Consider the following 12,668-nt stretch of genomic DNA (forward strand, 5'->3'; position numbering starts at 1 on the left):
CAAGGAGTGAGTCACAACTGGTTTCCCTTAGTAAACATGCTGGTGACAGGGGCTTGAGCACCAGTGAAGAACCAGCCCAGGTGAGGACGGTGCTGGTTCCTAACAGGTAAGTGTTCTTTTATAAAAGGTCAGCTACAGTATTTTAATGCAATAATAAAACATGAAAGAATAGGGATGAAATGTAAACTCACATGTAAAATAACTTATTAATTACAAATTACACTAAAGTGTAATAATATTAATACATTTTATGTAGCGCTTTTAAAGGCAAAAACGTTTTTAGATTTGATTTGAATGAGTTTAGAGAAGAAGACTCTTTGATGTTCTTTGGAAATGAATTCCAGAGTTTTGGAGCATAGCAGGAGAAGGCTCTGTCTCCTATTGAGTGTAGGAGAGTAGAGGGGACACACAGAACACCAGAATTTGAGGAGTGGAGGTTACGAGGGAAGAGGGTGGGGGTTAGTTAATAAAGTTCAATCAGAGAGATAATGGGGTGCCAAGCCATGTAGAAGGAGGGTGAGAGGATCTTAAAGTCTATGCGAAATTTGACAGGTAGCCAGTGTAAGGACTCCAGGATAGAAGTAATATGATTACTTGTACCAGACCCAGTCAGGATTCTGGCTGCAGATTTTTTCTCTTTTAATCATTTTTATTGCAGAGTTCTAAACATTATATAAAACATATCCAGTACCAGAATAAGTATCAACAAGAGGATGCACTCTCTGAAGTGATCAATGGCCTTATTGTGATAACCAGAATACTGCACATGTAGGATAATAAAGTCAGGCCAAAACCTTATGTCTAGGGCAGTGAGGCCCACAGTATCAGCAGTCTATTACAAAACTTCAGGAAATGGGAGAATATGAAGTATTGTTAAAATAAGCTGTAGGTCCACATATCTCAATTACATGGAGAGTTAGGCCGCGTACACACGGGCGGATTGTCTGCCCAACTTAGTCCGCTGAACCGTGTTTCAGCGGACAATCCGCTCGTGTGTGGGCTTCAGCGGACTTTTTCAGCGGACAGTCTGGCGGACTAAGTCTTTCGGAATTTCTGTAATTTTGTCCGTCCAAACTTGGTTTTGTCCGTCCAAACTTGGTTTCAGCGGACAGTCCGCTCATGTGTAGGCAAGTTGGACGGACTAAGTATGGCACATGCTCAGAAAGGATTTACACGGCCGAAGGTTGCATTGCAGTGTATTGGACGTCGTTTTTCTAGTCCCGTCGTACGTGCTGTACACGTCATCGCGCAAGCTTTCAGCGGACTGTCTGTTCATCGTGTGTGGTCAAGTCCGTTCATTCAAATGTTGGACGGACTGTCTGTTGGATTGTCTGACGAACTTAGTTGGGCAGACAATCCGCCCGTGTGTACGCGGCCTTAGGGAAACTTTAATTGCCAAGGGTTATTTCAGTGCCTCCTAACACAATACCTCAAGCTCCTAGAGCAACTAACATTGAATTTTAGTAACATAACAAACACAAAAACAGAAAAGAGAAGGAAGAAAAAGAAAAGGAAAGAAAGTTAGAGAAGAGACTTGAGTTGGTCCCCTCAGTCCGAGCCTCCATCCACAAGATGTCCCAGCGCCTAAGGAGCTTAGAGGTACACAATCCAGGGGTTGTGCACTCTGTCAAACCTAGCTTGTTTATCTTTACGGATATGTCAGAATCCATGAATCAGACTGAGACAGAAGTACAGTTAAATCACATTTGTTTAATAATAATAATAATAAAAAGGTAAACAGAGTAGTCAAAACATAGCCCGAGTTCAGGAACGGATAGACAGACAAGCCAAAACGTCAGGGAGCCAGAGATGAGCGTAGTAGAACAGCAAGCAGGATCTGGAGCCAGAAAGAATGTCAGCCAAGAAAGTCTTTAACAGGAACACAGGAGAGCGTCTCTAGAGATGTGACCAAGGCAGAGATCATCTGGGCTGGACGGCTTATGTAGCCAGGACTGATGAGCAGCATATCATCAAAAGGTGAATCACTGTGGAGAGAAAGGAACTGGCAATTAGCTGACAGCTGAGCGGCCAGCTTTGAGAAGGAAGGGCTGAGCCCAGCTCTGACAGGATACTTGTCAGTTTTTCATTAATCATAATCCATGATATTTTGTGTTTCACCAACAGGACATTAATCACGGTCGATTTCCATGCTATTGCTATTGTTATTTTGGCCGCTAGAAAAATAAAAAAGATAAGTGTTCAATGGTGTCTGGGGATCTCCTCCAACAGGTCGGAAAACAATGCAGTTTTGGCGTCTCTGGGTATGTTCTGACCTGTTACTGAGTGCATCAAATTGAGCATTCTAATCCAAAAACTTTGCATCTTCGGCAGGACCACCAGAAATGAAACATGTCATCCTCTTGCCCGCTGAGATTGGGGTGACCAGGGAGCCCTCCAAGTACCCACTAGCATCAAATAGCACCCTTCTTGATCACAAATCTTTTTTTCTAGTGAGAAAGAAACCCTTTTGGAAAAGCAGATCGCTACCCCCCAGTTCTACCCGGTCCATTTGCTAGATAAAATTGGGGATAATTGGGATGCAAAAAGTTTGGATTATAGTTTGGTGGGAAGGGCATTACCTGAAGGAAGAGTAAGGATTTATAATGTTGGAAGTCCATCCTCCGTTTGACTGGGAAATGCAACCCCTGGACATTGTGCGTAACAAATTTGTAGGGGAGTTTAGTGGTAGAGTCTGCCATGGTGCAAAAAAAGGGGAGAATTCACTTACCAACTGCTTCTAATCTGACAAATGAACTCCCCGAACAGTGAAGTTTACTGCTGATGAAGACGCAGGACCCACTTACCCAGGTAAGGGAAGATGTGAAGAGGAAGAGTAAAGTAAAGGAAATCACAAGAAGAAAAGAAAGGCCAAAATACTTTCAAGATAAGTGCTGTCCTGTGAATAAAAAGGGACAGGTTATCTGTTGAAAAATTGGTCACAAAAGCAATAATAACAACAACAGGTCAGGGGGTAAAACCATTTTTCCTCTACAATCATCCCTTTGGGTCAAGCCCAGGACCAGGTTTGATCTTTGGACCCCTCACAAGGGAGGAAAGCAAAGACAAAAGGGCAGATGACCACCCCAACTAACCTCTAGCCCCCCCCTTATAAACATTAACGAGACTGTAAACTTTAACTATGAGAAACAAGAGACCCCCCAAGAGCTTAGTAAGAAGTGAGAAATACATATGGAGCTCCCACAATTTTCCCTTCTCAGTCAAAGTAACAGAAAGTCAGGAATCATCGTGGATGTTCCAACTGTGATCCCGCCCTAGGATCGAATAGGGAAAATAGAGAGAATACTTTGCTGCGTTCCAGCAAGTCCCTCTGACTCTGTCAACTTCATGGAGGTTTTCCTTTAAGCTTGGATTTGCTTCTGGTGGAGCACCACACTAGGGACAATGGACTCTGTGAGAACCTGTGAGCAGGTGACTTAGGTTGTGGTGGTCAAGGAGAGCCCTCTGGTGCCATGGAAAGGAGGCCTAGTTTTTTCAGCAAGGCTTCACCTTCGTGGAACATGGCAAAAGAGTGTTTTTTGTTGCAGAAGGTAAAGTTCAAGCAAAAAGGGAAGGCCCAGTAGTATTTTACATTCTTGGCAATAAAAGGTTGTAACAGGGGTTTCAATGCTCTGCACTCCTGGACAGTATCTGGTAAAATGTCTGCAAAAATCTGAATGTTGTGAAAACGCAGCTGCAAGTGGGCTATCTCTCTAGCTCTGGCCATTACCCACTCTTTAACGTCATAGTAGTGGGGCTTTACTATAATTTCCTGTGGCAATTCATCCTCATGGGGTGCCATCAGGCCCTATGGACTCTGTCCAGTTCCATCCTGTGAGAAGGTATATCCAGAACAAGATGGGAGATAAGTTTCTCAATTATGGCTTCAGAATCCGTCAAGGATTCAGGAATACCACAAACCCTGAAATTGTAGCGGTGGGACCGGTTTTCTAAATCATCAATCTTGCTCAGAGCATCATCTAGTTGCTTGTGTAGATACTCAATGCATTTCGTATTTGAGATTGGTTCTGTTAATGGTGTCATCAAGGGTAGTTTCAATGGTCCCTATGCGGAAGCCCAGCTCCTGGAATTCATGTCTCAGTTCTGATGTTATACGCTTACTGGCCTTATCAAGCCCTTGCTCTAGCAATGTAGAAAATCTGGCAAAGAGTATGGGGTCCCCCAAGTACTCTACCTGTGATACTAGGGACTGGGGTATAGGAGGAGGACTGTCCTCCATGCTCCCCTGACTTAGTACAATATCAAATAGTACCCTATCCAGGTCAGATTGGGAGGAGAATATGTCCCTTTCTGGGGATAGAGAAGCAGCCTGGGAGTGTTTATCAGGTGTCTCCCCTAATCCCCGGAACGGGACATATTGGCCCTGTGGGCACTTTCCTTGTTGTCCTTTGCGGGCAGCTGTGGAGCAGTTTTACATCTGCCTCTGGCCATAGGCAAGGTCCCGGAGGAAGTGGAAGTCTGGCTGGGCAGTATTATACAGCAGGCATGATCGCTATATGCCTGGGTGGGAGGAAATCGGTAAGCAGAGAGCGAAGCTGAAGCTTTAATGCGTCCTCCACCTTAAGCTGTGCGCATGTGCCCTCCTGGCTGCAGAATTTTGAACATATTGATTAATAGTGAATTTCAATACACCAGCGAGTAGGGCATTTGCATTAGTCAAGTCGGGATAATACAAATGTATGGATCAAGTAGCTTTAAATGTCGCCCCTATATTTTTCAATTTAGACTGAAGCTCAGGTGTAGTGCCATCTATAGATAAGCTTTTAGGACTGGCCTTACATAATTGATGAGGGGTGCCAATAAGCATGACTTCAGTCTTTAATTGAAGGAAATTGTGGGCCATCCAAGTTTTTATATCACAAATACAGTTAGATAGGAGAGAAGCAGCCAAAGTAGAATCCGGTTTTGTGTGGATGTCATCAGCATAGAAGTGATAATTGAGGCCATGTGATCTAAGCAGTTGGCCAAGTGGAAACATGAATGGAATAGTGTAGGAATGGCGCTAAACCTCTGGTGGGTAAAGATGTGTTGTTTACTAGGTGATGTACTTAATATGAATTATACAGGCTCAATAATTGTGACAAGAATAAAGAAAGAAATAACAAATTAATCAAGGTGATAAAAAGCAAAAAATCTGCGAATACCAAAAATCCAAACGTCTGTGTTAGACTCTCTGTTTAGTGTGTAAAAATTATGGCTGAAGAAAATTGATTATTGATGTGCTAGAAAACACCCAATCCAACAAAGATAAAAAAAAAAAAAAGTGAAATAAAAAAATAAAATATATTTTAAAATAAAGATAAAATCAATATGAATTACACATTAAAATGTGTTGCACCCTCTGCATATAAGAGTCATTGGTGTTATCAAAAAATTGTGAGAGATAGTGGTACCTGCTGTTGACATGTGAGGAAATCTTAGTGGCTTAAGTGGTCTTTCAACCACCAGATGTGTTTGACCCTCTACAGTCAGAACTTGCTGCAGCATACAATGATTATCAGAAGGCAGAATATATATAAGTGTATAAAGAAAAGTCAAACCATGTGAGTGATGGAAAGAAAGAAAATAATAACAACTGACTATTTAGTATACTAGAGGTGTGTTAGACCTCCTGTGTTATAAGTATTGTCAGATGTGTATGAAACAAGTGATAAACAATATGTTAATATGAAATGAAGAAACCTCCAAATGGCACATGATACTGCTGTAGCGGTGGAAATATTACATTCTCACTGTGTCAGACCCCCTGCAGAAAAAATTGCAGTCTATGTAGTCCTAATCAACCACGTCAGATCTCAAATGAATAATATGCCACTTTGATGGTTGAAAAAAGTAAAAATATACACATATATATATTCTGCTTTATATATATTCAGAATTTTTGATAACACCAATGACTGTTATATGCAGAGTGTGCAACACATTTTAATGTGTAATTCATATTGATTTTATCTTTATTTTAAAATATTTTTTATTTTTTTATTTCACTTTTAAATTTTTTCTCTTTGTTGGATTGGGTGTTTTCTAGCACATCAATAATCAATTTTCTTCAGCCATAATTTTTACACACTAGACAGAGGGTCTAACACAGAAGTTTGGATTTTTGGTATTCACTGATTTTTTGCTTTTTATCACCTTGATTAATTCGTTATTTCTTTATAGTAGGGTCCCGTCAGGGAATTCTTGGCACAGTTATTGGGCCTGTATCATTTATATTAAGTACGTCACCTAGTAAATAACACATCTTTACCCACCAGAGGTTCAGCGCCATTCCTACACTATTTCATTAATTTCTTTTGCTCCACTTTTGGGTGGTAGCAATTTGTAGAGGCAGCTTTTCCTTTTTAGAGTTTTCTATTGTTACATTTATTTATATTTAATTTTTATCTCCATTTTATATATTCCATGGCGCAGTATCACACACACTTTTTTTCCAAGTGGAAACATGTAAATGCTAAAAAGTAAAGGACCCAAGATTGAACTCTGAGGAACACGGTACTTGACTGGACCAACTTCAGACTGGAATCCACCAAGAGAAACAAAGTGAGATATAACTTAATCCATTTCAGAGCCAATTCTGAAACTCCAAATATGATTTCAAAGCGAGAGAGTAAAATATTGTGGTCTTCAGGATCAAAGGCAGAACTAAGATCCAGTAGAATAAGAATAGTTAGCGAGCAGGAATCAGAAGCTAAGAGAAGGTCGTTAGTGACTTTGACCAAGGCATTTTCTGTGTTGTGCAGTTGCCGAAAACTTGGATTGGAGGGGTTTAAGTAGGTTATTTTAAGTCAGGTGATTATGTAACTGAGATATCACAGCCTGCTCAAGGTTCTTGGCAAGGAAGGGTAAGTTAGATATTGATTGAAAGTTGTTTAAATTGTCCAGAGCCATGTTGGGGTTTTTTTGGTACCGGGTGATGGTGGCAGTTTTGAGGGTTGTTGGTACAAAACTAATGGAGTCATTTATGATAATAAGAATAATGGGGCATAGAGAACTAAAATTGGATTTAAATAAATGGGTGGGAATAGGATAAAGTATGCAGGTAGAAGATTTTACACAGAGACCAATTTAATCAGGGATGCAGAGCCAAGTAGAGAGAAGTTGAGAGAAGTTGGAGAGAGAAGAACCAGTAAAAACTGGGTGGGTCAGGAAGTGATGTAGATGAAACGTGGTGTGGTAAGAATTTGATGCCTTATTTTGTCAATTTTAGAGGAGAAGGGTTGCTAAGATTTTTTTGGCATGGGAGAAATAATTTGATCTAGCAGTCTCAACTTTACTCTTATAGACACACAAATGGTCCTTCCAAACCTAATAATGGACAGTCGGGCCAGAATGGTACCACCTGCTCTCCAGTCTCTGTGATTGTAAAGTATATGTAAAGCCAAACTTTTTTAAATTTTAAATAGTATAAGGGGAGGGGGGGTTAAAACTCACGTTGATTTATTTTTTGCTGTTCCACTAAAAACATTTATCTGTGCTTCCTATCCTTGAGATGCAACAGGAAGTCAGAATATAATATTTCATAGTGAAGGTAATTTCCCCCATAGACACTTGTCACTGGTACAGGTATTCTCATACCCCCTTTTACTTAGTTACATAGTAGGTGAGGTTGAAAAAAGTCCATCAAGTCCAATCTATGTGTGTAATTATATGTCAGTATTACATTGTATATCCCTGTATGTTGTGATCCTTTAGGTGCTTATCTAATATACAGATACCGATGCTCCCCCTGCTGAGACCACTGCCAGTGGAAGGGAATTCCACATCCTTGCTGCTCTTACAGTAAAGAACCCTCTATGTAGTTTAAGGTTAAACCTCTTTTCTTCCTATTTTAATGAGGCCGCAATTCTTGTTAAACTCCCTTCCGCGAAAAGGTTTTATCCCTATTGTGGGGTCACCAGTATGGTATTTGTAAATTTAAATCATACCCCCTCTCAAGCGTCTCTTCTTAAGAGAGAATAAGTGACAACTCCAAAATTTTGCAATAAATAAAATTAACAGCAATAAAAGCTTGGCAAAGGTTTCCTTAGCAGATTGACTTACCAATTAATTAAGTGAATGACTATGTTTTAAAAGATTCAAATAATAACTAGAACTCTATTCAATACAGCACCATTTCAGTATTATTTACAATGAGAAAAATAGATGAGTAGGAAAGATGTTGCAATACTGTGTGCAATGTCATAATTCATAGTATTAATACTGGCTACACTATCACTAGATCAATACTATCTTCCAATTCCCAGCCTATTGGCAAGGGCTTAAAAAAAGTGCCTAATATGAAACAAAGCACTGTCATAGTCTACATATGAAATTTATGGTTCCTGTCAATGCTGATTTCCGAAAACCATAGAAATAGTCACCTTATTTCCAACAATCCTAAATTTTGAGTGTTACGTAACTAAACAATATCAGTAAGTGCATTGCAAAGTGCTAAAACTCCTTCAGAATTTTAAAAGTAATAAATGTAGAGTTTAGGACAATAATAAAAATGCAGCAGAGATTGTAAAATACTGTATGCATTATTTATTAGTGCATCTTCTTCAAGTTTTGAGCTTTATTCTTTATCTTTTATCAACATATGCAGATAAAGCCATCAATTAACAGAATGGGTTTTCCTCTTAGGAATGCATTTCATACCATCAGTTCCTTTTTACTGTACAGTATGTTCAAATCATATATACAAGTTTAAAATTCCTATATTAAACATGAGTAGTTACATTGTTAGCTGTATACAATATTCTGCAATAAATTTCTTTATCTGAATGTTGGTACATATTGAATAATACATTGGTTACTAATGTTATGTAGCTATGTTGTTTTTTCTTGAACACATATCTTTGCACTAATTCACAAAATGTTTGTAGAAAGAAAGTTAGTCATCAAGAGTGTTTTGATGGTTTATGGGGGGGTCACATAAAGTAGGGTATATACAATAATTTCTTAATAATCTGTATAATGGATGAATAGGGTAATATTTAAAGCATATCTAAATCCAAAAACCAGTCCTGATGACCTCACACTGGTGAACGGCCTTCTAACCATCTGAGCTCATCCATGTTGTTGAAAAATATCACAGTCGCACTGAATGTATATCTATTCCCTCCCCCCACCCCATCTTCTTTCTTCTATTTCCCACTTTACCCCCCCCCCTACCACACCTCAGGTTTATGGTAACTCTATATACCTGGCTACTTAGATACATTATATAAATACTAGAAGGTGCATATAAATCTGTTAATCCTAATTACCAAATAAATAATACCTTGTAGCGCTAGTACTGTGTAAGAAATTACGTCATACACTCCACCTATCACTCTGTGCTAATCATAAGAATATACACACAAAGAAAAAAAATTTTTATATACAAATATACCCAGTGAAAACAGTGAGCATAAACATAACATATACAATTACTCATACATGAAATATTTGTGAGCCACAAACTGGATTGCAACTTTCCCCCCAATTTTTTTTTTAAATATAAAAGAAATATGTGAAATTATATAGTCCGTCACCAGGAGGTGATTGTAAATCTTCCAACAATAATTTCTCTTTTCCGTGTGAAAGGCTAATCAGTGTCCAAACAGTTGTATAAAAACCTTCACCACACCAATAGTGTCCGTGACCCCTGTCCAGTATTTATATGATGAAATAAAACTCCATCATTGGAGCCCTTATCATTGTTAATGGTTGCAATAAAGTAATTACATAATATTTGCCATGGTCATCGCATGATAGGGTTGTGTATGGGCAGCCAACTATCCAACCTAATTGATTATATCTGTGAAGGTTCTTATTTATGCAGATCATCATCTAGTTAGCAGTAGTAGCCTCATTCAACTGGACTTGTTCTGTAATGTAGAAGACAGTTTGCTACTCATCAGTAACTTCCTCAGCTCCAACTACTCCAGCTCCTACTCGTTTTCCAGCTACTGCTGGACGGCTGCTAAGCCACCCTGTACAGAGATGTATGAAGGCTCACATTACTAACCAGCTTCTAAAAATCGAATTGTCTGGTTGACTCTGGCTTTTGTACTTTCTGAATGACTGACTTCTATGAAGTATGCTACATGCATATTGCTTTTTGCTATTTTATTGTCATTGAAAATGTATGTTTAGTAATGACAAATTATAGTAACTTCATTCTAACTTCTCTTAAGTGTTATGCTATGGATATGGAATCCTATGAAATTAGATGAGGTACAGTTGTGGGTTGGACATACAGTAAGGAATACATGTGCTAAAAAAAAATAGGATGTTTACTTTGCAAGGGAATTTGCACATTGCAAGGGCATTTTCCCTTAACCTAGTGAAAGAGGTCAAGCTCTGTTGATTAACATTTAAAAACAAAAATACTGTTATTTTCCCCTTGCATATGATCTGGTATTCTTTGCAAATACATTTTTTACCACATTCACTGAGCTAAGGGAAAGTTTCCTTGCAATGTGGAAAGCCTATTTTCCCTTAGTAAATCAACTTCTATATCTCATTATTCTATTACAGAACTGACCTGTATAGTATAAAATAAGTAAATAGAAATTCCTATAAAATTGACTCTTAAAAACAACTTTCATTTATAGCACTAGAAAAGATTTGTATTACAAGTTGCAACAGAACATAAAATGTTAGAATACAATACTATGTTTATGAACTATCAAAAGGCATAGTTACCTTTGACTGTAGGTGAATTAGAAATCACTGGAGTGTTGGTTGAAGCAATACTTGAATTCTGCAGATCTGCAAGGGAGAAGACATTGAAAAAGTAAATAAAATGTTGAAATTCATTATTTGCAACACATTAACACTTTTATCTATTTTCCCTGGAAGAACAAAACAGCCGTCCTTTTTATCATGCATGCATGAGTATTTTTTTGTAGTGCTATCCCCCAAGTAACCACTATACTTCAACAGGTTCTTTCCCAAAGTAGTGCAGAGGCAGCCAGGCCCACCTCAACAGTCCATTCACTCCGGCTCCATTAACCCCCAGCCTCCGCCATTTTACTGTGGCAGGTCGGCACGATCTCGTGAACCGTCATAGCTATACGTCGGCTTGAGGGATCGGGATAGCAAGCACATACAAAGAGGGGGTGTCGATGCTTGTGGTCGATGGTCGCAATGACCGAGAGGCAGAACAGGGAATTGTACAGTATGTGTAAACACACAAATCCCTGTTCTGTTCTGAGAGGAGTGACAGATCGCGTGTTCCTATTAGTTAGGAACCACGATCCGTTACTTCCTCTAGTCAGTCCCCTCCCCCTTCAGTTAGAAACACGTAGCAGGGAACACAGTTTAACTCCTTGATTGGCCCCTAATGTTACCCCTTCCCTTCCAGTGACATTTTTACAGCGCTGATTGCTGTATAAATACTAATGGTACCAAAAATGTGTCAAAAGTGTCCGATGTGTTCCCCATAATGTTGCAGGCCTGATAAACATTGCAGATCGTCGCCATTACTAGTAAAGAAAAAGAAATCATAATAAAAATGTCCCTTATTTTGTAGATGCTATAACATTTGCGCAAACCAATCAATATACGCTTAATGCGATTTTATTTACCAAAAATATGTAGAAGAATACATATCAGCCTAAACTGAGAAAAAATAGCTTTTTAAAAAAAATAATGGGGATATTTATTATAGCAAAAAATACAAAATATTGCGTTTTTTTCAAAATTGTCCCTCTTTTTTGTTTATAGTGTAAAAAATAAAAAACGCACAAGCAAACAAATACCACCAAAAGAAATCTCTATTTGTGGGAAAAAAGGACATCAATTTTGTCAGGGTGCAACATCTCATGAACTCGCAATTGTCAGTTAAAGCAACGCAGTGAAGAATCTCAAAAAATGGCCAGATCATTCAGCAGCCAAATCTACCGGGGCTGAAGTGGTTAAACAGCTTAGGGGATGTCTTTTTAGTTTTATTGCTGAAGAAATTTATCAGGAGAGGGGTAAGGGTAGTATAAAATACTCCAAAATACTTAAGAACAATTGCCAGAGGGCACTCTTTCTTAGTCCTTGGACTATGAGGTAGCTCCAAATTAGTTAAAGTCTCACAGCTGGAGACCATGCGATAGCTCCAGAATAGTTAAAAGTCTCATAGCTGGGAACAGTGAAACAGGTATCTCTGATTACACTGTTTTAAGAAATCAGGGTCTTTACTCACAAGACCTAGAGCAGCTACATCCTCAGACTGGATCCCTTAATAGCAGGGCTGGACTGGGACAAAAATGTGGCCCTGGACTTCATCATGACTGGCCCACAATTTTGAGTGTCCCCAACAGCGGCCCCTTTACATCAGTGTGTCCCCAGCAGCATCCCCCTTAGATCAGAGAGTCCCAATCAGCAGCCCCTTCACATCAGAGTGCCCACCAGCAGCCCCTTTACATCAGAGTCCACACCAGCAGCCCCCTTCACATCAGATTCTCCAACAGCCCCCTTCACATCAGAGTCCCCATCAGCAGCCCATTTCACATCAGAGTCCCCATCAACAGCCCCTTCACATCAGAGTCCCCATCAGCAGCCCCTTCACATCAGAGTCCCCACCAACAGCCCACTTCACATCAGAGTCCCCATCAGAAGCCCCCTTCATATCAGATTCCCCCACCAACAGCCCCTTCACATCAGATTCCACACCAGCAGCCCCTTCACGT

At 39.4% G+C, this 12,668-nt stretch overlaps 1 protein-coding gene across 1 annotated transcript in view; it reads right to left on the reverse strand.

The window, feature by feature from the left end:
* Positions 1 to 12,668, reverse strand: part of EMCN (endomucin) — a 214,634-nt gene that overhangs the window by 150,791 nt on the left and 51,175 nt on the right. The window contains exon 3 of the mRNA XM_077476623.1: positions 10,693 to 10,758. Within this exon, the coding sequence (XP_077332749.1) occupies positions 10,693 to 10,758 (66 nt within the window). The remainder of the gene's footprint in view (positions 1 to 10,692; positions 10,759 to 12,668) is intronic.

This window comes from Lithobates pipiens, unplaced genomic scaffold (genome assembly GCF_037356315.1).
Source record: "Lithobates pipiens isolate NorthernLeopardFrog02 unplaced genomic scaffold, aLitPip1_a1.2 Scaffold_13, whole genome shotgun sequence".
Taxonomy (NCBI): domain Eukaryota; kingdom Metazoa; phylum Chordata; class Amphibia; order Anura; family Ranidae; genus Lithobates; species Lithobates pipiens.